At 40.3% G+C, this 26,320-nt stretch overlaps 2 protein-coding genes across 2 annotated transcripts; both read left to right on the top strand.

Moving 5' to 3' along the window:
* The first annotated feature begins 4,076 nt into the window (after positions 1-4,076).
* LOC101546636 (keratin, type I cytoskeletal 26) lies at positions 4,077-9,737 on the top strand. Its single transcript, XM_055132239.1, has 8 exons — positions 4,077-4,517; positions 5,227-5,309; positions 6,030-6,186; positions 6,309-6,470; positions 6,556-6,681; positions 7,469-7,686; positions 9,131-9,198; positions 9,583-9,737. The coding sequence occupies exons 1-8, from the start codon at positions 4,077-4,079 to the stop codon at positions 9,735-9,737; spliced, it is 1,410 nt and encodes a 469-aa protein (XP_054988214.1).
* Positions 9,738-19,413: 9,676 nt separating this feature from the next.
* KRT25 (keratin 25) lies at positions 19,414-25,853 on the top strand. Its single transcript, XM_055132537.1, has 8 exons — positions 19,414-19,842; positions 20,437-20,519; positions 21,229-21,385; positions 23,276-23,437; positions 23,703-23,828; positions 24,208-24,425; positions 24,801-24,868; positions 25,729-25,853. The coding sequence occupies exons 1-8, from the start codon at positions 19,414-19,416 to the stop codon at positions 25,836-25,838; spliced, it is 1,353 nt and encodes a 450-aa protein (XP_054988512.1). The 3' UTR covers positions 25,839-25,853.
* The last annotated feature ends 467 nt before the right edge of the window (positions 25,854-26,320 follow it).

The raw sequence follows: 26,320 nt of genomic DNA, 5'->3' as shown, positions 1-26,320 counted from the left end.
TTCACTAATAAAATTTTTTTTTAAAAAGTAACAAGTCTCACAGTGGAGACCTTACTGGCGCCCTCTCAAGCAAATTGATGAACAACCGGACAACAGTGCAGCAGCGCAGTGCTGAAAACCAATGAAGAAATGAATGACAGTTGTACAACAACATAAAAATATTTGCTATCAGTGAACTATAAACTTAAAATGGCTAAGACAGTTTTTTTATGTTCTGTGAATTTTGCCACAGGAAAAAATAAGGAATAAAGGAGTCTGGTACTGGTATAGACCATAGTGGTGTACGCTGGTGACATGTGTAGATCACAGGAAAAGAATAAGAGTACCTATATAAATCCACAAATGTATAATCAATGATCTTTGATAATGAAGCAATGGATACATAATAAATAAAAACTAGTCTTTTCAACAAGTGGTGTTAACAAAGCTGAATATCCATATGGAAAAATAATGGAACTAGGATCCCATCATACTCTGTACCCCAAAAGCAAGTGAAATTAGATTAAAGACTCAAACATATGACATAAAACACCTCAAAGAAAACAGGAGGAAAGTCTCTTGACATTTGTTTTGCCAATTTTTTTTTATTTGACACCAAAAATAATGGGTAATAAAACTGCAAGTCTTTTTAAGTCTTATTGTAGCCAAGTATTTTTAACATAACCTGCAGGAAAGAATCACCAATTATAAGCAGCATTCACTATGCTCTCAAATCTATTTTAAGAATCATTTAATCCTAACAATAACCCTATCAGGAAGGGCTATTATCATCCTTTTTTTAAGAGGTAAGAAGATGGGGCTAGAAATGGTTGAGGAATTTGTCAAAGATCACACATACAGTAAATAACTGATGTTTCGAGAGTCCGAATCGAGGTGGACTGTCTCTGTCTATGTGCTTAACCACAGCAGAATATCACTTTGTTGAAAAATTCATGATACTACTTTCCTCTAGAAAGAGAAGAAACTAAGAAAAAAAGAAACTTGTTAAGTGCCACATTCTAAGTGTCATATTCTAACTCCAGTCAGGCAAAGGCATCATCATGTCCTTCAAAACAAAACAAAATAAACGCCAGGGAAACAGTTTTGTGGGAAGAATTAGCACACCAAAACCTGATTCTCTAAAAAAAAAAAAAAAACCTAAAAAACCAGAGACAAAGCAAATCTCATTCATGTTAAAGAAAAATAATTTTCTCAACTTGACTAACAAAAATATATACAGTGTGGACTTTAAACAACAGCAAAAGGTACTGAAGTCCATTTGAAACTAAGTACTAAATTTATCAGAGAGAGGGAAATCCTATCTGATCATAAGAATAAGATAAAATAATGATAAACCCTATCCTGAAACAAGCAGGCAGACATTAACACTGTTTAACATAAGAATTAATTCAATTTGTTTTTTAATACCTGTATCATGAATATTCTAATATCTGATAGGTAGGTTCTCAAGAAATAATGTTAAGCCTGAACTCCACTGCCTCATGGCTGTGCTCCACAGAGATGCCAAACCACTAATGAATTCAGGTAAACTGGGGTTTTTTTTCCCTGAAAACTCTGGGTCTTCTCTGTATCAGGGTGGGCAATCTCCATCTATCTCTCTGTATTTTTGGAGGTCCCAACAGCCATACCCATGTCCCACCGCCACCACCATATAACCCAGTTAAAATGTCTGGGTTTTCTGGAGCACACAGTCACATTCTCGGCCTCACAACATTTCCAAACTCAACAATGCCAGTAGGAACACACGAGGTTGGATGGGGTATAACTTATAAGCCAACTAAGCTCAACTGAAAAAAAAAAAAACATTAACACAGAAGGTTCAAGTTTCAACAAGCATCAACAGCTTAGTAAATACTCAGACAAGTACTTAATGGTCCCATGATGAGATACAAAATTTTCCACGAATTTTCTTTTGCTGAAATATTTTTTGATCATTCCACTAACTATTTAGTGGTAAAACAAGCAATATAAAATAAATTATTGTAGACCTGCTACAGGGGCAGACTTGAGGGGTGATTAGGTGACAGTGGTTGAATATTGAATGCCTGTAACAAACCATCGTAAACTACTCTGTAAACCACAGTGTCTAAATAAAGTGGGAAAAATAAATAAATTATTTATTTTAAAAAATCATAATAGCTTCTTATCATGAGTCAAATATCACTCTGGGGGGAGAAAATATAGATAGAAATGCTCTAGAGACATTGTTAAGTCTATACAGCACTTCAAAAAGGGTTAAAACATGTAAAACAATTTGTAGTGAGTATTAGCTTAGAGGAAATTTATGATTAAGAAAATTCATGAAAAAATATTCACGTGTTTAACCCTTATAAGTAAATGACAATGCCTCAAGAAGCTAAGTATCATAGATTCCAGTCCAGCTTTGATATATAAGTGCTTTATGATCTGTGTTGTCACTTAGCATCAGAACTAACTCATCTCCAAAGATGATTCTAATAATACATGCTTAACTTATTTCACAAAAGATTGTAAGTTAATTCGTGTTTACAAAATATCTAGAGATAAGTAGATTATCTTAATAATACATTGCAGTCTCATAATACCTCTTATCCAAGAAACTCAGGACCTATAAACTATTGCACTGACAACATATTGTTTTCCTTGTTTAATGCATGGGAAATGTACAAGAGATAAGATTTTGACCAGGTCACAACAAAATCAGTAACAAGTCCTGAATATAAACCATATATCTTAAGTTATCATACATTATTCTAAAATGAGTCAATGGCCAGATCATTGTTCATAAAACCATATATTCCCATCCACCAAACAGTCCATACACTACAAGGGCAACAACACTGTATGTGTTTATGCAGTACGCAATAGACAACAGGAAAAAAAAAAAAACTTTGTTTCAAAACTATCCCAACCTATAATGAGCTAACCAATCAATTTGTACCATTATAAGTGATATAAACCTGACCCCGTGTGGCACTTCCACTTTATTATAATAATTTAAATAATTATCATTTACAAAACGTTTGTACCCTTCAGACTACTTTATAGTCATTAATTATTGAAACTGCTCAACATTCATTTGAGACTATCCAATGTTATTATTGCCTTTTGCCCAACAGGGAAATAGGCACGATCAGACCGTATAACTTCCTGTGGTTATCAGGGCCAGAGAATGAGGAGTGCTTACCTAGGACAAGGAGTCTGCTTGTTAGAGTGTCATAATCACTGGTTTTCTAAGAAGTGATGAAAGCACCCTTCTCCTGCAGACATTTTACTCCCCATTCATCAATATGAAGCTTGTATCCAAAACCTAATTCGTAAGGCTTGAAGGCCATACATTTAAGACCAAAATTCACTAAGGTATTTTTAAAGTAGGGAAATGAACAACTTGAAGACTCAGATATTAGCTGAAAAGACATTCTGCTCCAGAACTAAGCCAGTAATTCTACCCATGCTTCAAATTTCTTACTTTTAGCAAAAATTGTCCTGCAGAGTTTCAACTAGTCTAGCTTTCCTGTTTTGTTTTGCTTTTTAATGAATAAATCGTACTACCAAAAATCGTACTACCAAAAAAATGCTGGTATATTAAGAGTACCTAGTTTCAATAGGGAAAAAAAATCTACCTAACACATGTTATAAGGATTAAAAAAAAAAATTCCTGAAAATGCTTGTGGAGCATATTAATCTATATGCGTTTGCAGTCACTTCTCATTTGAATAACGACTTCTTGTTATAAAAAGGTGGGAGGAAGGGGGGTGTCTAGAATCTATTCCAGAGATTCCAAAAGTCAAGCAGATGTACCTTTACTCCTGTTTAACTGTGACCTTTGGAACTCTGATTTGGTGTCGCTCCAACTAGCACCTTTTTCCCTATATAAAGATGTCCTTGGGGCAGCTTTCCAACTACAGACTGGTCGACAATATGAAAAATCACTCAATTATAGAAAATAACAATTAGGGTGCCAGTAATATTTTATTACATCTAGACCTCGTTAACACTGGAATGACCTGCTGCATCCTATTTAAAGGCGCAGGCGGTAGCTTCCGCGGGCGGTGAGTCTCGGCTTTGCTCCGTTCTGAGAAAGGGTTGCCTGTGCCATGTCTTTCCGGCTTTCTGGAGGATCCCGGCGGGTCTGCTTGCGAGCAAGCCCCGGCCGGCTGTCCAGTGGGACAACGGCCTTTGGGGCAGGGAGTGCCTGCACGGGGACAGGAGCAGGAAGCAGCTTTGCCTGTAGCCTTGGCAGCGTCTCTTCCGGGGGTGCTTTCGGGAATGGTGGTGGAGGGCTGGGCGGTGGCCTCTATAAGGGTCTTCTTGGAAATGAGCACGGTGTCTTCACTGGGAATGAGAAGGTGACCATGCAGAACCTCAATGACCGTCTGGCCTCCTACCTGGACCATGTGCAAGCACTCGAAGAAGCCAACGGCGACCTGGAGCAGAAAATCAAGGGTTGGTACGAGAAATATGGGCCTGAATCTCTCCGAGGACTTGATCGTGACTATAGTCGTTATTTCCCCATCATTGAAGATCTTAAAAAGCAGGTACGAAATATTGCCTTCATGCCATGGATAATCTTTAAAAAAAAAAAAAGATAAAATTAAAATGTGCTTAACAAATGTGGGTGCTGTAAATTTTGTTCATTCTATTCTCGCTGCTTAGAGCAGTGCCTGGCAACAATCATTTGGAAGTTTAGGGGCTAGTGGGGAGATAGTGCAAGGGGGTAGAGTGTATGTATGAGCCTCCCAGCCTCCCCATTGGCACCCTGGCACTGCATGGCCTCCCCGAAGCAACACAGAGGTGACGCTGGTAGTTCTCCCAGCACCACCCAAGCTGATCAACACGGCATAGATGTGCCCATCGGCAAGTATCTTGTAAGTGGCCCCTGGACTGTCCCCTCCCCCCCACAAAAAATATCTAGAATCAATGAAGGCAGTTGTCTGAAGCCCTGGGTTCAATCTTTAGCACCGCAGACAAATTTAAATAATAAGGGGGAAGTTCCAAATACCTACAATCACTTAAATGATTATTAGATCATGTTATTAGCTCGTACTTTCTGAGCAAGAATAATAAGATTATCTATGATGGCCAAATCTTACACTTGACTCTTAAGCTCTGGATCCATTATCTAAAGACAATCCAGATTTCTTTACTGTATTTTTTTTAAGTGAGGCAGAGGGGGAGGAGAATGAGAAGGACCCTTAAACCTGAACTTCCAGTACTAAACACTTGTATGCAATCTACCCTGTTTAGATTATTTCTCTGACCAATTGCAATGCCAGCATTGTTCTACAGAATGACAATGCCAGACTGACGGCTGAGGACTTCAAGCTGAAGTAGGTGAAAGTAAAATAATTATTGATCATAAAGGTAAATACGCTACCATCGGAACAAACAAGCAAAGCAGAACACACCTTTTGCTTTAAAATCTATGTTTTCATAGTCAGATGTGTCCACTGGCAAAGTTAAGTATACCCTTGTAAAAAGATCATAAAATTGAGCTGAAGAAATAATACCTGGAATGAGGTATTTTCGAAGCTGCTCTAGGTTGGATCTTTGGCATCGCACGTGGTCTCCAAAGTCCTGCCAGGAGTAAACCCTGAGCACCCCAAGGTTTGGTTCCCCCAATCAAAAAAATCATAAAATTTAAACAATATTTTTATTCAGCCATTAAGCACATTGGATGGCAATTTTTTTTTTTTGCTTTTTGGGTCACACCTGGCGATGCACAGGGGTTACTTCTGGCTCTGAACTCAGGAATTTCTCCTGGCGGTGCTCAGGGGACCATATGGGATGCTGGGATTTGAACCCGGGTCAGCCGCGTGCAAGGCAAACACCCTACCCGCTATGCTATCACTCCAGCCCCCTGATGGCAAAAATTTTTAAGTTAACTGTAAAAAATAATATAGGACAGAAAAAGTATTCCAAAGGGCTGCATCATTCTGCTGTGGCAAGAGACCCCCGGGATGTGAATGGAACAGCCCACTTTTAACTTCTGGAAAAGTGACACTTTTCTCTGTGAGGGGCGATTCTCCAGCACTTTCATCACCTTTCAGGTATGAAAATGAGCTCGCCCTGCACCAGAGCGTGGAGACTGACATCAACAGTCTTCACAGACTGTTAGAGGAGCTAACCCACTGTACAACCGACCTGGAGATACAGTGTGAAACCCTCAACGAGGAGCTAACATCCCTCAAAACCAACCACGAGGAGGTAAGAAGCTCTGTAGCCAGGTTTCATTGGGCCTTTGCTGACGGCAACTATTCATTTCCTAGAGAAGTGGGAACTGGGTCAGAACTTGCGCCCTTGAGTGTGAATCCTGGTTCCCTTCCCAGGAAATGAAGGTTCTGCAGAGTGCAGCAGGGGGGACCGTGAATGTGGAGATGAACGCCGCCCCGGGAGTGGACCTAACTGTTTTGTTGAACAACATGCGCGCAGAGTACGAGCTCTTAGCTGAGCAGAACCGCCGGGATGCTGAAGCCTGGTTTGATGAGAAGGTATGTCTGGAGCCCTTCAGATGCCACGTACTGGCTCAGTAGACCACCGAGCCTCTCACTAACGCTTTTGACCATTAAACTCCAGAGTGCTTCACTGCAACAGCAGATCTCAGTGGACGAGGGAGCAGCCACCGCAGCCAGGAATGAACTGACAGAACTGAAACGCAATCTGCAAACCTTGGAAATCGAATTCCAGTCTGTGATGGCCATGGTTTGTAGGAATCACCACTGATTTTAGTGTATGTGTGTGGGTGTAAGGATATACGTACTATAATTAAATGCATACGCAAGTATTTGCACCTCAATAATATCAAATATATTAAATGTATCACTTGTCATCCTGTTGATCCTCGATTTGCTTGAGCAGTCACCAGTAACATCTCCATTTGTCCCTGTCTCGTGCTAGTGTAGTCCAATGATATCTGCTTGCTCCAGGAACAGGAAGAGCCTCAAATTGTTCATTCAGAGTTTTGATGAAGAAGTCTGACCATCTCGTTGGTGGGCGGCCACCAACGTCAAAAGGCCACTCGGTCTTTTGATGTCCCTTGGATTAAATGTATATGAGTTAAATAATCCAAAACTTGTTCATAAATTTACATCACTTCTGACTTACCAAATCAATCCCTAATACATTTTAATCCTTTTTTCCCCAAATCCTTTTCTTCATAGAGAACAGAATGTTTTTCAAAACCATGTTCATGAAGATTGTTCATTGAAAAGATTGTCCTCATACAAAGATTTTTCTTTCTACCTTGAAAACTGTTTAAAATCTGAATATGGGGAGCCAGAGTGATAGTACAGCGGGTAGGACACTTGCCTTGTACACAGCCAACCCAAGCTCCATCCGTGACACCCCGTATGGTTTCCCGAGTTAGCCAGGCATGATCCCTGAGAGCAGAGACAGGAGGAAGCCCTGAGAACCCTAGGTATGGATTCCCCCCCACACAAAAAAAATCTAAATATTTCATTTATCCTTTCTACGTACTTTGTTCTTTCAGAAACATTCTTATGAAAGCTCCTTGGCCGAGACCGAAGGAAACTACTGTCTCCAGCTCCAGAAAATCCAGGATCAGATCCGAGGCTTACAGGAGCAGCTGCAACAGATCCGAACTGAAACTGAAGGGCAGAAGATGGAATATGAACGACTCCTTGATATCAAAATACTTTTAGAAAAAGAAATAGAAACCTATTGCAAATTAATGGATGGTGAAGAAAGGTAAATATTAACATATGAGAAATTAATCTATTAATCACGTTTGGGCAGGATGCATAGAGACCAACACAGTAACCTCAGATTTCCTACACTCAAAACCAGGCCTGTGTATAGACTCCGTGAAATGAAAATAAGCAGCAAAATCAAGTCTCTAAATATAGCAGTCTTTGCTGCTATGCTAATAGAGCATTTCAATACAAAAAATAATGTACAATTCCTGAATTCTGATCTAGGGGGATTGCTTTCTATGATTTTGTGTAAGCACATTTCTTATAACAACATTCCCTATTTTATTATTGCATCACTACCTAACCCACATGCACCCAGTGTTAAGTGGGTTATTACATTTTCATTTGGAAGATGAGCAATGGAGATACAGGAGGACCTAATTGGAGAAGTCACCATAGCTTGCTTGCCAAGAGCAATAGCGCTTGAATTGCAGTCCCAGCTGCAGTTCCCCTCATGGGTGGATCGGAGCATCTTAACCTCTCTGAACTCATTATTGGGGTTCCCTTACTAGCTAAATTGCAATATCCCCAAAGTCATCCCCTTAACCGCTCTTCACCATAGTGCCTCCCTGTGTTTGTAAAGTGCACATGACCTGTGGCTTATGCAAGTGGCCAGTGGCTTGCTCACAAATGGTTCTCAGTCACCAGTGATTACTAAAGGCTTGCCACCAGTAGAATTTTACGCATTCTCCAAGGCCAGCATCCAGCATCCGTCTTCTACCACCAGTTCTCACTAGAACCCACCAGATTGCTCTCTCCTTCAAACTGCATAATCCATATTCAGTCCTCCTACAATACCTTTCATGCCATGCCATAGATAACTTTTTGCAAGCATACAATGTGATTCTGGGATGGAGCAATAGCACAGCGGATAGGGTGTTTGATTCCTCAGTCCCTTTCGGAGAGCCTGGCAAGCTACCTAGAGTATCCCACCTGCATTGCAGAGCCTGGCAAGCTACCCGTGGTGTATTCAATATGCCAAAAACAGTAACAACAAGTCTTACAATGGAGACATTACTGGTGTCCGCTTGAGCAAATCGATGAGCAACGGGATGACAGGGCTACAGTGTAATGCTACAATGCGATTCTGACACTGTGAACTACCTGTGCCAGTACTGTTTGTAATAACATGTATCCACTGTAAGCTATAAACAACCCAAACATGCTTATCAGTCAGGTGATTGGAAAGTCAAAATGAGAACCTGACATCCCCAAATTGCTAAATGAAAGAGATAATATCTCAAGGAAATTTCTGATTAGAAACACCTAGTTTATCCACTAAACTATATGACTTCATGAAAAGCTTTCCAGTGCCTTTTATACAGAAAACGAGTACAAATTTTATTGCAGCTAGAACTCCAAATCTTTATTACCAATTCACAGTATTTGTAAGCTCCTTATTCAATGAAAAATGCAATAATTTTCTTTTCTCTTTACAGTAACTGCAAAACAGTAGGTTACAAAGCAAAAGCATGTGGGCCTGTGAATTCTGAAAGCAAAGTCAAAGGTATAGATTTTTTTTACTTGGTGTAACTCTTAAATTGTAATGATAGATTAAATATGCCACTTATTAATAAGCCAAATATACTTGTCTCTAGGTTTAGTTCCAGTGAATAAAGGGGGGAAAGTTCTTTATAATAGTTCTGAATATTTGCATGTTATATTCTTATGAACAAGTTATGAAGTTGTTTAGTTGTTTTATTCACGCTTTCAAACACTCATTTTTTTAAATAGTGATGATAGGAAAGTATGAACTAAGCATGAACTTCGAACATAATATTATGTTTTAGCTTACTGCAAACTTGCAACCCCATTTTTAAAAGCACACCCATAATGACCAAGTACCTTTTGAACTGTTAAAAATGAGTACTAAATTTTTATTTTGTTTTAGACTCAAAGGAAGAAATTGTTGTCAAAACAGTGGTTGAGGAACTAGATCAACGTGGCAATGTCCTTTCACTGAGGGTCCACTCTATTGAAGAAAAATCCTCTAAAATAAGCAACATTACAATGGAACAGCGAGTACCATCTAAAGCACCATCGTGAGCAGTTTGGGAGAAGGTTATTTGATAAATAATCCAGGAAATCATTCATTTCTGTTCTAAAGAATGAATTTCCTTTTGCTCCTCTTCCTCTTCTCTTGTTCTTTACATGGAGTGGGAAACCATAAGCTTTGTCTCTAGCTTTTGTTTGTATGAGGGGAACTCTTTTGCCATTTCATTAAAGTCTTTTCTTTGTAACCTACTTTTGAAAAATGTGCTGCCTGTGACTTTCCACAGTTGATGTCAGTGTGAGCATGCTAGGAATCAGCTTTTAATATCAAGCACTATTTCACAGTCAAGTGTACTTTAGCTTATAAAGGGCTACTTCGGAAAGAACACTGATCCTTTGGTCCTAAGTATGTCCCTCATTAACTATGCAAATGGCATATTTCTGGGTTTGAGCTTCTGTAGGTATAGAGAATTCGCCCCATCCATCGATTATTAGGATCTGTTCACCTTCACAATAACCACCCTGCATGGGTGGTTAGCTAATATTAGTTTGTTGAATGATCTAGGTCTATGCTTTTTCCCTTTTTTTGTTTATGCATGTTTCTACCAGGGAAGAAACAAAACAAATTTAGAACAGCACTACTGTAATCTGGGGTGGGTCTCCAGCTTGCTCATCTCCTCCTGCACACAAGATTCTACTTTACCAAATTATTTTGGAAATAGTGGGTGGAGTTGGATAGAAACGAAGCTTTAGACTAAAGAGGAGTCTAATTGAGCTAAGTTATAAATGCTTGCCAAAGCAGGATCATGATGATACTCTCTGACATCTATTATGCTTCGTCTCACTTTACATGAATTAACCAATTTAATCTTCATGAAGGTTTATGAGGTAGGGGCTCTACTATTTTGATTTTACAGATGAAGCTACATATATTCTATTCTATTTGATTAATCCTTCCAGAATTAGACACTGATGTGTGGTAGGTCGTAGCCTTCAATCCAGTAATTCTCCATCCAGGAATCAAGAGAAAATTAGTATAAGATCCTGTTGCAACCAAGAGGGGACCACAAAGAGGTTGGTGCATGATCAGCAAAGACAAAAGGAGTAAGGCTTTTGTTTCCTGTGAAGACGTGGTCATTTGTCATATATCCCACTTCTCTCCAACACCAACCTCCTCTGTCACTACATTGATTAAGTCCTGGTTACCAGATGCACCTCTCCCTTAGGTTACAGTTCCCCTAATTTTGCTTCATTGTGTTTCATTCTGACTATTCTGATTATCCAGAGCCTGTCTTCCAGAAATTGGAATATAAGAGCCAGAATCTCAGTTCACTCAGAACACTTGGTTAATCTGCCATTTGAATCACCACTTGAATCAATCACCTTCTTCCTCTGGCCCCCACCAGTATTCGCTCCTTATACTCAGCAGAGTTCTAAATCTTTCCAAGAACATCTAACTTTCATTTTTATGACCCATTTTTATGACCATTTTTATGTCCCAACTGAAATATCTAGACGCTCCTATTTTCATTATGCAGATAGTGTAACAGGAAGGGCATTTGCCTTGCACACAGCCATCTAGCCAGGTTCAATCCCCCTAGATGGTCCCCTGAGCATGGTCAGGAGTGTCCCCTGAGCACAGAATCAGGGGTAAGTCCTGAGCATAGCCATATGTAGCCCAAAATGTGGGGGGAAATATTATGTTCAATACTTGCATAAACTATGATTTAACATACTTTGTTTGTTTGTTTGTTTGTGATACACCTGACGATGCTCAGGGGTTACTCCTGGCTCTATATTTAGGAATCACTCCTGCCAGAGCTCAGGAGACCATATGTGATGCTGAGGACCACACCCAGGTTGACCAGGTGCAAATCGTGCTCCTTACTTGTTCTATCTTTCCAGCCCCCAACATACTTATTTTTAGTTAACAATCATACTCAGTTGGGGCTGCAGGATCTATCCCTATATGGTCCCCTGAGCACCACCAGGAGTAATTCCTCAGTGCAGAACCAGGCATAACCCCTGAGCATTGTCAGGTATGCGCCCCCCCAAAAAAAAGCCAAGAAAAAAAAAACTAAACAATCCTAATCATTGAAATGAAAAATAACAAGTTTAATTGCTCATTCTCATTCCCAGAAAGTCAGCATTTTCCAAAATATAAGGTAAAAAATTATTACTAAAAGTCTACAAATCTCTGAAACTTTGATTGGGCCTCCTTAATTATTAACTACCAAACATTGTATCCCTCATTCAGACACACCTTGAGTAGACAAAACATATCCTATACATCTCACCTTCAGTCCTTGGAAATAAAAATTTTATAGAGCAGGCTGAGAAATTATTTCCCTTTAAACTCGGAGTCAGTAAGAATATAGATCACTGGAGTTTGTATAAAATATGGGCTAAAGAGTCTGACAGGATTTATAATTTTAGTCGTACAAGGATAACAGAAAAACAGTACAAAAAAGACAAAATATAGTGTCATGCTATTTGTCCTGTCTGAGGACATCTGGAAGGCCATTTTTTATCTCTGACTAATGTCTTTTACATTTGCCCTAAGCCCTGGTACTGATATAGGAGTCACATTATTCAATGTGATCAGTTCAATGCTCTATTCAATCACAGTACAGAGAACACCCATCTTCTTTCCAAAAATAGCAGTGTATTGAAACTTTTTCTCCTTCCTCCCTATCCCCACCAAACTTTATTTTAAGGAAGCCAAAAGCTACAAAACCACACATATAGAGAGAATGAGAAAGGAAGTAGATTTAAAAAGTGATTTTTTTGCAAGAAAAAAATAGTAGATGGAGAAAATTCATCCGCTTCAAAATGGTGTAAGAGGCCTCAACAACAACAACAATGACAAAATATGTGTCAAAGACCTTGACCTTACAGAATACAGGAGAGATATGAGACTTAGAAGAACCAGGTTTAATGGGGGAACAAGCTAATAGACAAACCAAAGGCAGGATTATTGACAGAGGTAAATGTACCATGGTGTTAATGAAGCTTAAATTTCAGGGCCCCTCCTTAGCATAGAATTATGTTCATACAGCCATCTTTGTAAAATGTACAAAACCAAGTATGCCATAATTTATTAAGTCAGCTATTCCGTTCCACTCAAACTTCAGTTCATCACACTTTCCCTCATGTCAGGTGACACTGAAATATCCACAAGTAATTTGGGAACACTACTAAGGTAGCCTGACCACACCACTTTTTATCCATTATTTTCAAATGTACTATCTTAAAAGTGGATAAAGATGATCTAAACCTTGGTTCAGAGAGATAGTACAGAGGACTGGTGTTTGCCTTGAGCACTACCAACCCAGGTTCAATCCCACTATATGTAATACCCCACCACATACGGTCCATGAGCCCACCAGGAATGATCCCTGAGCACAGAACCAGGACCAGGACTAAGGCTTGATCACCACCAGGTAGAGTTACAAAACCAAAAAATAAAAGATGTTCTAAAACAGGCATATTAACAGACATGAACTGATCTCAGACAGGTCTATGCATAGAGAGCCACGTAAGTCAAAACAAGTCACGAGGAAGTTGAGTTGAACATAGTGGGTTATTCTTTTAGCAAGTTCTTATCCTTTCAATGGGAGACTTCTCAGAATCCCAAGACTTCTGTCTGACTCAGCCTTCAGCGTCAGAGCAGAAAGGTAGACAGCAACAAGCTACATTATGATACAAACAGATGGTACCACACATGGCACCAGAAATATGTAATTCATGTAAGAAATTAAAGGCTTGAAGTGTGTGGAGTCAGAAACTGTATCACTGTATCACTGTATCGCTGTCATCCCATTGAGTCTACAGAAAATTGAGTCATCAAATGTGTAATTTTGTAGAGAACTCAATTCTTCAGCAATGCCTGAAGACAGAAGTCTCCTCTAGTCAGAAATATAAGGATAATGCACATATTTTCTATATGCAGTATTGCTTTAGGCTCATAGTATACAAAATTCTTAATTATATTTTTGCATAATTCCCATTAAAATTTTAATATGTGATGAAAATTAATAAGTTATGAAAATTGCATGCTTCTAAGAGTGAACACAAGGCATCTGGTTCTTTGTGACTCATTTTATTCCCCCTAGAGAACATCCCCCACTCCCAGAGATACCTCCACAATGATATGGTCAAAGCGATTCATCTTATGGAGCCTCTCTTCTCACTGCTTTGATGCTTACATAATGAGTCTACTATCAAAGCGATCATTGTGACAGACCATACTTGAGCTATTCTTGGGCCCAATGTGTGGGGTCCCTCCCACGAAGTCAGCTCAGGCTACAGACCTGTCCTCATCACAAGCAGACACTGTCTTTGAGATGATGGTACCATTTCCGGAGGAGAAAAACCAACTACATGCTAGTAAGATGATTCTTTTGCATACCTTTATGGGGAGTAATATTTCTTCATAACAGAATTAACACTCACTTCAATTGTAAGTTTGTCTTTTAATTTCTTATCGTAGTTTTGTCTGTACCCACCATCCGAGGACCAGAAACTTAGTAAGTGTCAGGCTCTGGATCCACTCCCTAGCAATGAGTTTGAATAGAAAACAGGAACCTCCTTTTGGGGTTTCAAAAGAATAAGAGAGAGAGAGAGAGAGAGAGAGAGAGAGAGAGAGAGAGAGAGAGAAAGGGAGAGAGAAAGGGAGAGAGAGCCTGAATAAAGCAGTATTTTTTAAAAATAAGAGCTGAAATTCCTTCAGAACTGATTAAAAACACCAGTTCATAATTTTTTAAGTCTAATGCATTTTGATAAAATAAAATGTATGTTGAGCAGATTGTGATGAAACTAAAAGCAAGATTAAGAGATATTCATGAATCAACAAAGCATGGTTAAATTACAAAATAGCAAAGGAAGAAAAGACTATTTTTAATATCCAATAAAAGGTATAATTTATCAGCAAATAGCTTTGTATTATCCTGTTGTACCAGGTATACAGTTTTAACATAGAGCAAGAAACAAAAATAAGTTTTCAGGAAGGAAGAATAAAAGGAAATAAAGCCTTCTAGCTTTTAGAAAGCTGTTAGCTCTCTAGCAGACATAAATAATAAAGATAATACATAAATAATATAGCATATTGGAAGTTGTTCATTACTGTTGAAAACTTGTAAGAGCTTAAAAATGAAGCTGGCAGAGCTTTAAAATGTGCTGAAATTTTTTTATTCTTTTTGAAATAATTTCAGACTTAGAAAAGGGTAAACTACCTGAACGATACTCTAGCCCAGGAATACTTGAATATCTCCTAGAAATTTTTTTTAAAAACTTTTCTACATAAGTGTATCTACTTAAGAGTTGCAAATACCATCTAGTCTTCAGAATCTATTCAGGCTCCAATAATTACCTCAATATTATTATTATCTAACCCACAAAATCCAGTTCAGAATCTCTACATTCTCTTAGTTATCATATCTTTGTATCCTCTCCTATATGAAGCAATTTTTCTTGAAACTGACCATTTGAGGGTTTAAAGAGTTCCCCAAACAGTACTCAGGCACCCTAAGGGTGCATTCAATTCCCAAAAATTCTCATCCAATCATGCCAGATAGGGGCTTTGGATCTGGAGCTGCTGAGCCTTGAGATGCCAGGGACCATTAGGGCCACACCCCAAGCCACACTCAGCAGTACTCAAAGGCCTCCAGGGCCACACCCAGGATGCTAGGGGGCCATAGGGTGTCAGCATTTGAACTCAGATGCTGCCTCATGTAAAGCATATCCCCCTGGTCTCTGAGCTATCTCCTATGTCCAAATGTGACCATTTTCATGTGTACAGTCTAGTTACACAGTCAACATGTCTACTTTTTATTTATTTATTTATTTATTTATTTTTGCTTTTTGGGTCACACCCAGGAATGCACAGGGATTACTCCTGACTCTGCACTCAGGAATTACTCCTGGTGGTGCTCAGGGGACCATATGGGATGCTGGGAATCAAAATTTGGTCGGCTGTGTGCAAGGCAAATGTGCTACCTGCTGTGCTATCGCTCCAGCTTCAAACATACCTACTTCAGTTTCCCTGATGTTCTCCTATGATTACATATGGGTTCTACATCTTTGATATGGTTATCCTAGAAATGAAACTATGATCTCATTGAACCTATCGGGTGGCATAAAATTCCATTTTTTTTTCCTTGGGGGTGCTATTAACTTTGATAATTTGATAAGATGGTGTCTGCCAAGATGCTCCAAGACTGTAAAATTCTTCTTCTACTCTCTATTTATTTGTATTCACTAGATTATTAACTGATTTATTATAAAAGTAGGCAACTCGGGAATAGCCAGATGGAAATGATGCATAGAGCAAGATATGTAAAAAGAAACAGCGCCTCCGTGACCACTTCCAGTGTATCATCCTTCTAGTTCCTCCTAATGATCCACCAACCTGGAAGCTCTCTGAACCCTGAACTTTAGGATTCGGTGGAGGTTTCATTACATATACACATTTGATTAAATAATTGACCATAGTTGATTAATTAAACCCCAGATTTTCTCACCTTCCCAGAGATTGAGTTTGAATTGAAAATCGACTTCTAGTCTCTTGGTTGGCTCTCCTTTACAGAGGGATTTTCCAACACTCACCTCCTTAAAATAACCTCAGTTCTTATTGAAAGGTTAAGACTCAGAATGGTTGAAAGTTATAAATAGCAAAAGATAATTCTTTCTCCTCTATTACTCTTGTAACTTAGGAAATTCCAAGGATTCAAGGATTTATCTCCAGACGTGGAGATAAAGACCAAATATTTCTTTCTAATATATCCTTATAAGTTTCAGTGTACATCATGATAAACCAACATCTTCACACACTACATTAAGTTCACCATCAAAAGTCCAATTCTTTTTCCTAAGCATCCTGTATAAAGCTATTTTGACAGTACATAAACATTCCATTCTTCATCCATCTTCCTTTTTATTTACTGATATCATTAGAGAGTCATTAAAGTCCCATTTAGTAGATTATAATCCATTACCATCATTATTCTTTTGGTGCTCAAATTATCTCATACTTGGCTTGTCTGAGTGTCTTCAAATTGTTTCCATGTTCTCCTGATGTATCCCACATTCCTCAAGTATTTCCTTATTTCTTATCACAATAAGAGCATTCCTATCCTACCTTGTGCTTTTCCTTCATTGGCCCTTGAATTGACCATGTCTCTACAGAATTTGGATCCTTAGTGGGGAATGATTTTCAGAAATCAAGAGCTGAGTTCAGGTTATGGTCATTGCTGTTCAGCTACTGTTGTTCTCGGAAATTCACAGTAGAGAGAGCTAAGGGATTTTTTTAATTATGTGTACAATGTATAGGGCACTTGCCTTGGACACAGCCAACCCAAGTTTGATCCCCAACACTACATATCATCCCCAATTCCTACCAGGAGTGGTCCCTGAGCACAAGTCAGGAGTAAGCCCTAAGCATTGTTGGGTGTGGCCCAAAAATAAAATAATAATTTCAATAGATCGTTGCGCATGTATAAATATATTTATATAGAGATAGAGATGGAACAGGTAAATGTATATACTATAAGCATGGCCATGTAATTATAGCTATACTTCTAAATTTACACTATATATACATGTGTGTATGCACATGTATAAACTTGCATTATATAAATATAACACCACAATTTGATGTCACTAATCCAACACAAGATTCAATCTGGTCTAATTTTCTCTAGTATCTGTAATTCCTTTTCCTGATAGGAAGAAGCCTGGATCTCGCTGTCTTTAGTATAGTTATTTAGCAGATAAATCCCACTGATTGGGATTCCATTAACGGCCCTTTGCCTAGAGTAAGCACCTCACCTACACTCACAGACACTGAATCCGTTCACACAGGGGTGATGTCTTTCTCATCCTGATTTACTACTTTACTTAGGTTCATTTAAAGACGTAGGGTATTTGGGTTGTTTTCCCCTTTCCTTTATTATTGTTTCATTGTTACACAGTCAAGGGGTCACACATGGTTGTGGTGCTCACACACATTTGTTGTGATGCACCAGGAGTTGCATGCTACATACGATCGATATGAAATATAGAGATTCACAGAGATCAATCATCACAGTGCTGGGGGGATCGCACTTAACAATTTGAGAAGATGACAAGGATTCACATTGCCACACTCCCATGTAGTCGTTTTTATTTTATCTTATTTTATTTTGGGGTCACACCCAGCGATGCACAGGGGTCACTTCTGGCTTATACACTCAGGAATTACTCCTGGTGGTGCTCAGGGGACCATATGGGATGCTGGGAATCGAACCCTGGTCGACCGCATGCAAGGCAAATGCCCTACCTGCTGTGCTATTACTCCAGCCCCAGTTTTTGAACTGGATAATTTAGGGACAATAGGGAAACAAAGAGAAAAAGTGAAAGTGAGAGAGAATATAATGTCTTACACAAAATTGCAAGCCAAAGACTCCTTATCTGGCGTACTGTGCTTGTTCTATGGATGGCCCACTAACAATAAGCCCCATGACAAGGGAATTTGTACACTCCATCTCTGTATCCCATTTCCTTTTTTTTTTTTGGCTTTTGTTGGGTCACACCTAGCGATGCACAGGGGTTATTCCTGGCTCATGCACTCAGGAATTATTCCTGCCAGTGCTTTGGGGACCATATGGGATGCTGAAAATAAAACCTGGATCAACTGTGTGCAAGGCAAACTCCCTACCTGCTGTGCTCCAGCCGTTCTGTATCCCAAATAGTCAGAACAGTGACTGGTATGTGTGGTGTTCATAAATATTTGTTATACAAATCAATAAATGAATTAACAAGATGGTGAATCAATAAAATTTTTAATGAATGAAGAAGTATGTGTGTGACAGCCTCAAATAATAAATATTCATGGAAATTTTCTCCAAATGCTCATTTCCAGATTTTTCCAAATTTTTTGCAGTACTTAGGATAGTCACCAAATACATGCAAATCCACATCTAGTAAATAGTTATTTCTCTGATGACTTTCACCTAAGCTAAACCACAATGAAATAAAAACAGATGAAGTATTTCCTTCCAGGTTTGCTCCAATTGTGCAGGGTCAGGAATAACTTAATGCCCTTCCAAACACATACCAGCAATTAGGGGCGTGTTCCCAATTACCAAAATGAATAAGAGAGGACAGCTATCCCCAGTCTTAAGTAAATGTCAACAAAACGTGGTGTGTGTCAGCCAAAAAGGAAGCTAACTGCCCACTGAAATCAGTGGCCAGCAGGAAGGTGGGAAGGCAAGACTCAGAGGGTGAGACCACGTTAGCAGTTCTGTTCTCTACCAAGAAGGAAGAAATGTGGAAATCTTGGAAATATCAAGATCTGTCTTGGCACAGTGGCCCAAAACCATGACGCCAAGTGGACTGAGGGGTTTTATCTTCTAAGGATGGAAGTGAGAAATGACTCACCCCCAATTTAGAAACGCAATCAGGAACCTGCAATTGCTCCACCCAGACCCATTTCTCAGATAACCACCAACCTGAGGGCAAGTGCCCTCCTACAGAATGAGCCCAGCAAAGTTAGTTACTAATTAGAAAAAATAATCCAATTATGTTTAACTTGCTGAGGCCGGCAAGCCATGTTTCACTCTAGGTAGGCAGAATTCCATCCAGTACACACTTGACAATTGTCTATAAAAAGGCAAACAAAACCGTTGTGACGAGAAGACACTCCAACTCCGGCTTTCACAAACCCAGCTCTGTGACACGCTTGCCCCACACCATGTCTCTTCGACTTTCCAGTGGTTCCAGGAGAACCTGTCCCCGCACCACAGCGGGGTCGCTCAGGCTCTCTGCAGGGGGGGCCAGCTTCGGGGCTGGAAATGCTTGCGGCGTGCCAGGAATTGGGAGTAACTTCTCCTGCGCTTTTGGAAGCAGCTCTCTGGGGGCAAATGCCGGGGGAAGCAACTCCTGTGCCAGCTTTACTGTCAACGAGGGGGGTCTCCTCTCTGGGAACGAGAAGGTGACCATGCAGAACCTCAATGACCGCCTGGCATCCTACCTGGATAACGTGCGTGCCTTGGAGGAAGCCAATGCTGACCTGGAGCAGAAGATCAAAGGCTGGTATGAGAAATTCGGGCCTGGTTCCTGCCGTGGGCTTGATCACGACTACAGTAGATACTTCCCAATAATTGATGATCTTAAGAATCAGGTAAGAAATTCTACTTTGCCCTCATTTTTTTTTTTTGTACTTTTACTTCTAAATGCCCTTTTCCTTTTTTTTTTTTACTGAATACTAAAATCATTTTTCATTCCTACTTGTAATTTCTTGAATGGAATTTCTGTTGAGCATTGAAAATAAACATTAAGTAGCTTCAGTAGGTCAATTGCATGCCCCCAAATTCACGATCTAGTTAAACAATAGTTAAACAACTTTGTTTGTCTTCAGTAGGTCAGTTGCATGTCCCCCCAAATTCACAATCTAGCTAAACAGTTTTGGTCATTCCCATTTCCTAACCTTAAAAATGAGGATGACAAAGTATGGAGAGAATAAAGTGAAGATCATTGGCCACTCAGATGCGGGGGGGTGGGGTGGGAGGGGGGGTATATTGGGGTTCTTGGTGGGGGAACGGGCACTGGTGAAGGGATGGGAGTTTGATCATTATGTGACTGAGACTTAAACCTTAAAGCTTTGTAACATTTGTCACAGTGATTCAATAAAATAATTTTTTTAAATGAGGATGATTTTTAAATTACTATTGCTTGTGACAAATGGCCTTTTTAAAGTCAATTTTCCCATTTCCAGATCATTGCTGCCACCACCAGCAATGCAAATGCGGTTCTGCAGATTGACAATGCCAGGCTGACCGCTGATGATTTCAGACTCAAGTAAGTAAATTTGTAGAGTGAAAATAATACCTTATAATTAATAAAAAGCACAACTATGAATTTAGTTCTTGAGCTCCACCGCACCCCCAAACACATACACATCAGATATGGCCAACTCAAAAGTTGTAAGATTCTTGGACTTAAAATAAATAGGATATGACTTTTTAAAAATATTTTTATTATGAAATGTGTTCTACCAGTTTTTGATACTTTAGTACTTTTTCTGTCAAAAGACACCCAAAATAAATCATCAAAGATGATTAGTATACAATGAAGTTTGAAAAAATGTACTTTGGCATCAATTCTGCTACTCTACTATAAAGATTCCAGAATTCTATTCTAACTTTAATCTGTGATTGGTGGCTATTCTCCAACCATGTGACAATTGGACAATTATGAATACTCCTTTATTTTTTATTCCCGGGACATGGGATTTTGAGTAATTGGATATGCTTGGGATGCTATTCCTGGCTCTGTACTCAAGAGTGACCCCTGGTGGTGTTTAGGGAACTGTATATGTGGTGCTGGGGATTCCAGGTTCAGTGGAATTCAAGGCAAGTGCTTTATCCCTCGTTCTTCTCTCCTCTCTCTCTCTCTCTCTCTCTCTCTCTCTCTCTCTCTCTCTCTCTCTCTCTCTCCTCTCTTTCTCTATCCATCTATCTATCTATCTCTGTCTCTTTCCCTCCCTCCCTTCATCATTCTCTTTAAGGTATGAAAATGAGCTGGCCCTTCACCAGAGTGTCGAGGCGGATGTCAACGGATTGCGCAGAGTTCTGGATGAAATAACGCTGTGCAGGACTGACCTGGAGATTCAGTATGAAACCCTCAGTGAGGAGATGAGCTACCTCAAGAAGAACCATAAGGAGGTAAAATCTGCTATTTACATATTGTTCTCCCTCTACCAACACAAAGCATCTAATGCGAGATAGTGTACTTGACTTCTTAAACTAAGAATCTGGTACCAAAGATCCATAGTAAGAGAGCCTGGATTGAGTTGACTTTATAAGCGGCAAAAATTCACCCTGGCTCTGTCATCAAATTTCCCATGGGAAAGAAAAAGAATCCTGTTTCCAGACCAGTCAGGGCTATGAGAACAATATTGGACTAGATAATTATGGCCCAAGTTTAAATGGTATACTTAGAAGATTTTTATCTAATAGATAAAATAAATATACATGAAAGACATCTTAAGAAAATAAGATCTAAATTTCTGTCAAACTGCAGCAGATGTAAAACACTAAAACATTTACTTCCCATGAAGTAACTTAATACATATTCATAATCGGTGTGGCTATTGAAGCAATGAGTCTGAAATCAAAATGCCATACTAAAATGCGAGCCTCCAAATATACAGTAAAGTTCCAAATTGACCACAATGGACAATCGAGTTAAAGCTGAGTCACTACTGCTTTCAAATCTACTGTTTTCTCAGAAACTTTGAACTTGCTGTTTTCAACCGGATTAAAAGATTTCTTGATTAGTCATGAGGCTTGTAAAAAAAAAAATTGTCACGCATTTCCAAGTCATGAAGCTCGTGAACAAAACTATTTAAAGAACAGAATTTATATGGCTATAGAGGATTAAGTACAGTTTCTGGTCAATGATAATTATACAATAAGAAGCTGGTAAATAGTGATTTTTTTCCAACATTTCACTTATAGGAAAATACACATGCATCCTTTTTTATCTTTTTTGTTTGTTTCCTGATTAGACAGGGGATGTTTTCACTAAATCCTCTGAAGAAAGGGACAAGGAGACACCAGGGAAGAAAGAATGCTAGAAACCCTGGAGGAAGCTGTATAGAGAGAAAAGCCTCCATCCCAAGCTTAGGTGCAACCCAGGACTTGGGGGTGTAGTTGGAGGGCGGGGAGGAGGGGGTTCTATTCGGAAACACAGGTGAATACCATTGTTTCCATTGACACCATCTGAACAAAGCTGTCTGCTCCTTACCCTTTTGGAAACAGACTCATGGCACCCAACAGCACACGCCTGTTGGGCGTGTGATGCAGTAACATCATCCTGAATCCAACTTCTCTCATGAGAATCACCATCGTCACAACCAGCATTTTATTTAGTATTCAGATGTTAGGCAGTATTGCTGGGTCTCGTGTTGTTTTCAGAGGAGAAAATAGAGACTTCACGAAGGTCTTCCCCTGTCTGGTCAGAAAAAGATAGAAAGAACACAATCTTTCCAAATTCACCCAGCCCCATGAAAGGCGGAAGCTGAATACCCTTGAGTTCCCATGACACTCTTTAATCCCATGCCCATGGAACATAGGCAGATAGGGATTCTTCAGAGGGTCACCTTCTTTCTTTATCAGTGACCAAGAAAATGTTCTATTTCTCTATTGCTCTTTATTTATCATTGCTTCAATGGTCTAGAACTTTCCCCCACCCAGCCCAGGTCCAGACTGTGATGGGCTGAGAGAAAAAGACAACAAAGCTGATGCTCACAGGGACCGAGCATTTGGAAAAGTATTGAGGCTTGTTCTGGGCAGTAGAACTCAAACCAGGCAACGAGGCGTTGTAGGTGCGGCAGTTTGATCGCCCGTTAGGAAGTACCTGGAAGAGCAAAACTTCAAGAGCTGTTCTATCGTCATTGAGAGTTTTGTCTCTTGCATGGGAAAAAAAAAAAAACCTCAAGTGTAGTGTGGCGTGGTTCTCACACCAGCCTTGCCAAGCTAAAGCTCTCCAGGTTCCCGGAGACACCTCCAGAGGTCCCCTTAACCCCTCAGTGCCCGCATTTCTGCCTCTAGGAAATGCAAGTTCTGCAGTGCGCGGCGGGAGGCAACGTGAACGTGGAGATGAACGCGGCGCCCGGCGTGGACCTCACGGTGCTGCTCAACAACATGCGCGCCGAGTACGAGGACCTGGCGGAGCAGAACCGCAGGGACGCCGAGGCCTGGTTCAACGAGAAGGTGAGTCTGGCCCAGGAAGAGGGGGGAAGCCGGAGCGCCTCTCGGCGATGCTCGCGATGCTAACTAAGCCTTGCTCCCGGGTGGTGCGGGTCTGGTGCAGAGCGCGGTCCGCGATGCTAACTAAGCCTTGCTCCCGGGTGGTGCGGGTCTGGTGCAGAGCGCGGTCCGCGATGCTAACTAAGCCTTGCTCCCGGGTGCGGGTCTGGTGCAGAGCGCGGTCCGCGATGCTAACTAAGCCTTGCTCCCGGGTGCGGGTCTGGTGCAGAGCGCGTCGCTACAGCAGCAGATCTCCGAGGACGTGGGCGCCACCACCTCGGCCCGCAACGAGCTGACGGAGATGAAGCGCACGCTGCAGACCCTGGAAATTGAACTCCAGTCCCTCTTGGCCACGGTAGGACACGCCACGGCCTCTCACCATCTCCTGGGGTAACGTTTCCAATAGGGGGAGTTGAAATAGCTATTTTTAAATAAGGGGGCTGGGGTTGATAGAGACCCCCTAGGGGTTGAGAGTAAGATTCCTGTCGTTTTCCTGCGATTGGGTTGGGGAAATAAGGCGAGAATAAGGTTTAATCCAGAGCACGGCCACAGCCGCTGGCATCCCAATATCAAGAAAGCCTTGCTTCTTTCTTTGAGCCGTGGTAACTATTTTTCAGGGGAAGATGTCAAACAACTACGGGCAGTTAAGGAGACGACTGGGATCGTGACTTAAAGCAACCTTGATGCTTCTCTCTGCCCATGCACTCACCGGATCTTTCTTTGCTTCTTGGTAGAAACACTCTCTGGAGTGCTCCCTCACCGAGACCGAGGGCAACTACTGCACGCAGCTGGCCCAGATCCAGGCGCAGATCGGGGCCCTGGAGGAGCAGCTGCACCAGGTCCGCACGGAGACCGAGGGCCAGAAGCTGGAGTACGAGCAGCTGCTGGACCTCAAGGTGCACTTGGAAAAGGAAATCGAGACCTACTGCCTCCTGATTGGTGGAGATGATGGGTAGGTGATTCATGGGAACAATGGGGCTTCCTGAAATCGCTGCAGAACGCAGATCTTCGGACTTTACACGTGAACCTGGGTAGGAGGTTCCTTTACTGCGCTGAACGCTAAGTAGTAAACTTTATGTACTCCACTGCCAAAAAATTCACATCGCTTACAAAAGCCACATGTAATAAACTGGGGATTTAAGGTACCGGAAGAATAAACTTCTGCATGTTGAAACACAGTCTTCTCCACTGTGTTTCAGCTGTGTCCTCTACTAAACAATATTCTCAGCCACAGGTGACAGAAAGAACAGCTTTCATGAATCTAGAACTGAAGGATTCTCTCTAAATGACTCTTCTTTGTTATGTTTTCAATAATATGTGTTCCTAGGGCTTGCAAGTCTGGAAGTTACAAGTCTAAAGATTATGGATCTGGAAACATGGGAAGTCAGCTTAAAGGTAATTCAAGTCAAAGTCTGCTCTGATGCTGTGCTCTGGAATTGCCAATGCCTTGCTTGTATTTTATATGCCCAGGATTTTGTAAGAAAAGACACCATAAAATTTTATAGCAGCTATCAGCATGTGCTAGATGGCTAGCTTCAGTAACACTTGCTGCTTTTTAAAAGCAAGCATGTCACCATAGCTAACCAGGAAATTTTTAAAAAAATTCATCAGAAGTGAATCTAAGTATATGTGCTTACTGCCTAGTTCATTCTGTATAAAGTTCCTATTATTCCTTTAATTCAAGTATTTTGTCATCTTTTTTGTTCACATCTCTATTGTAGTAAAATACACAGAACATTAAGTTTACCATCTTAACTCCTTTGAGTACAGATTTTGGTGATATGAAGTACATTGATGGTGTTTTGCAGCCATCATTGCCACTTTAAAACTCTTATCATCATTAAAGCTGAAAATATCATTAAAAGTGCCTGTTTAGTGATAATTCTCCATCCCTCTCTCCTCCTCCTATCCCCTGGCAATCACCATTTGACTATTCTAGTGAGTTATATACGTGGAAACCTACTATATTTGTCCCTTTGTGACTGGCTTACCTCACTGAGCATAATGTCCTCAAGATTCATCTCTGTTGTGACATGTGTCTGAATGTGCATCCTTTTAAAAGTTGAATAATATTCCTCTATGTGTGTATGTGTGTGGATGTGTGAATGAGCACACACACGTGCACGTGCGTGGGCACGCTTTATTTTATTTCTTCATTTAGAGCATGTGGATTATTGCTTCCACATTTTAGGTATTGTGCTTATAGTCTTCCCTTTTTAAGTCTTTAATATCTTCTTTTAAATTTTTATTTTTAGATCCCATCAAAGCCATCGTGGTTAAGAAGGTTCTTGAGGAAGTAGACCAGCGCAGCAAAATCCTCACCACCAGGCTCCACTCCCTGGAAGAGAAATCTCAAGGCAATTAACTTGAGGTGCAGAAGAGAGCATATGCCAAATCATCTCTGAGAAGGCATCATCTGTCTGTCCGGGGGGGGGGGGGGGAAGTGAGCAAATCTTTCAAAGTGTCTGTCCTGTTGTCTTTCTGTTACTAAAATATTATCTCTATCTGCACAAGCAGTGGCAGCATATTCCCATTCACCTGAAAGGATGGCACACACAAAGACCGTGATGTGTTTGATTACTCACAGAAAATGTTGCCAATTCTTTGTATTCAATAAACCTTCCTTTAGCAAGTTATTATTGGTGGCTTTGTCTTCTCTTTAAAACTTTGGTGTGGCACTGTTTACAATAGCCAGAATCTGGGAAAAAAACCCGAGTGCCCAGAACAGATGAGTGGTTAAAGAAACTTTGGTACATCTACACAATGGAATACTATGCAGCTGTTAGAAAAGATGAAGTAATGACCTTTGCATATAACTGGATCAACATGGAAAGTATCATGCTAAGT

The sequence above is a fragment of the Sorex araneus genome, chromosome 3 (genome assembly GCF_027595985.1).
Source record: "Sorex araneus isolate mSorAra2 chromosome 3, mSorAra2.pri, whole genome shotgun sequence".
Taxonomy (NCBI): Eukaryota; Metazoa; Chordata; class Mammalia; order Eulipotyphla; family Soricidae; genus Sorex; species Sorex araneus.
The sequence above is the reverse complement of the archived record's forward strand: the minus strand, read 5'-3'. Positions and strand labels throughout refer to the sequence as shown.

Coding starts and splice junctions, on each gene's coding strand:
- LOC101546636 (XM_055132239.1), top strand. CDS start 4,077: ATGTCTTTCCGGCTTTCTGGAGGATCCCGGCGGGTCTGCTTGCGAGCA. Junction 4,518..5,226: donor TTGAAGATCTTAAAAAGCAG/GTACGAAATATT, acceptor TACCCTGTTTAG/ATTATTTCTCTGACCAATTG. Junction 6,682..7,468: donor TCCAGTCTGTGATGGCCATG/GTTTGTAGGAAT, acceptor TTGTTCTTTCAG/AAACATTCTTATGAAAGCTC.
- KRT25 (XM_055132537.1), top strand. CDS start 19,414: ATGTCTCTTCGACTTTCCAGTGGTTCCAGGAGAACCTGTCCCCGCACC. Junction 19,843..20,436: donor TTGATGATCTTAAGAATCAG/GTAAGAAATTCT, acceptor TCCCATTTCCAG/ATCATTGCTGCCACCACCAG. Junction 20,520..21,228: donor GCTGATGATTTCAGACTCAA/GTAAGTAAATTT, acceptor ATTCTCTTTAAG/GTATGAAAATGAGCTGGCCC.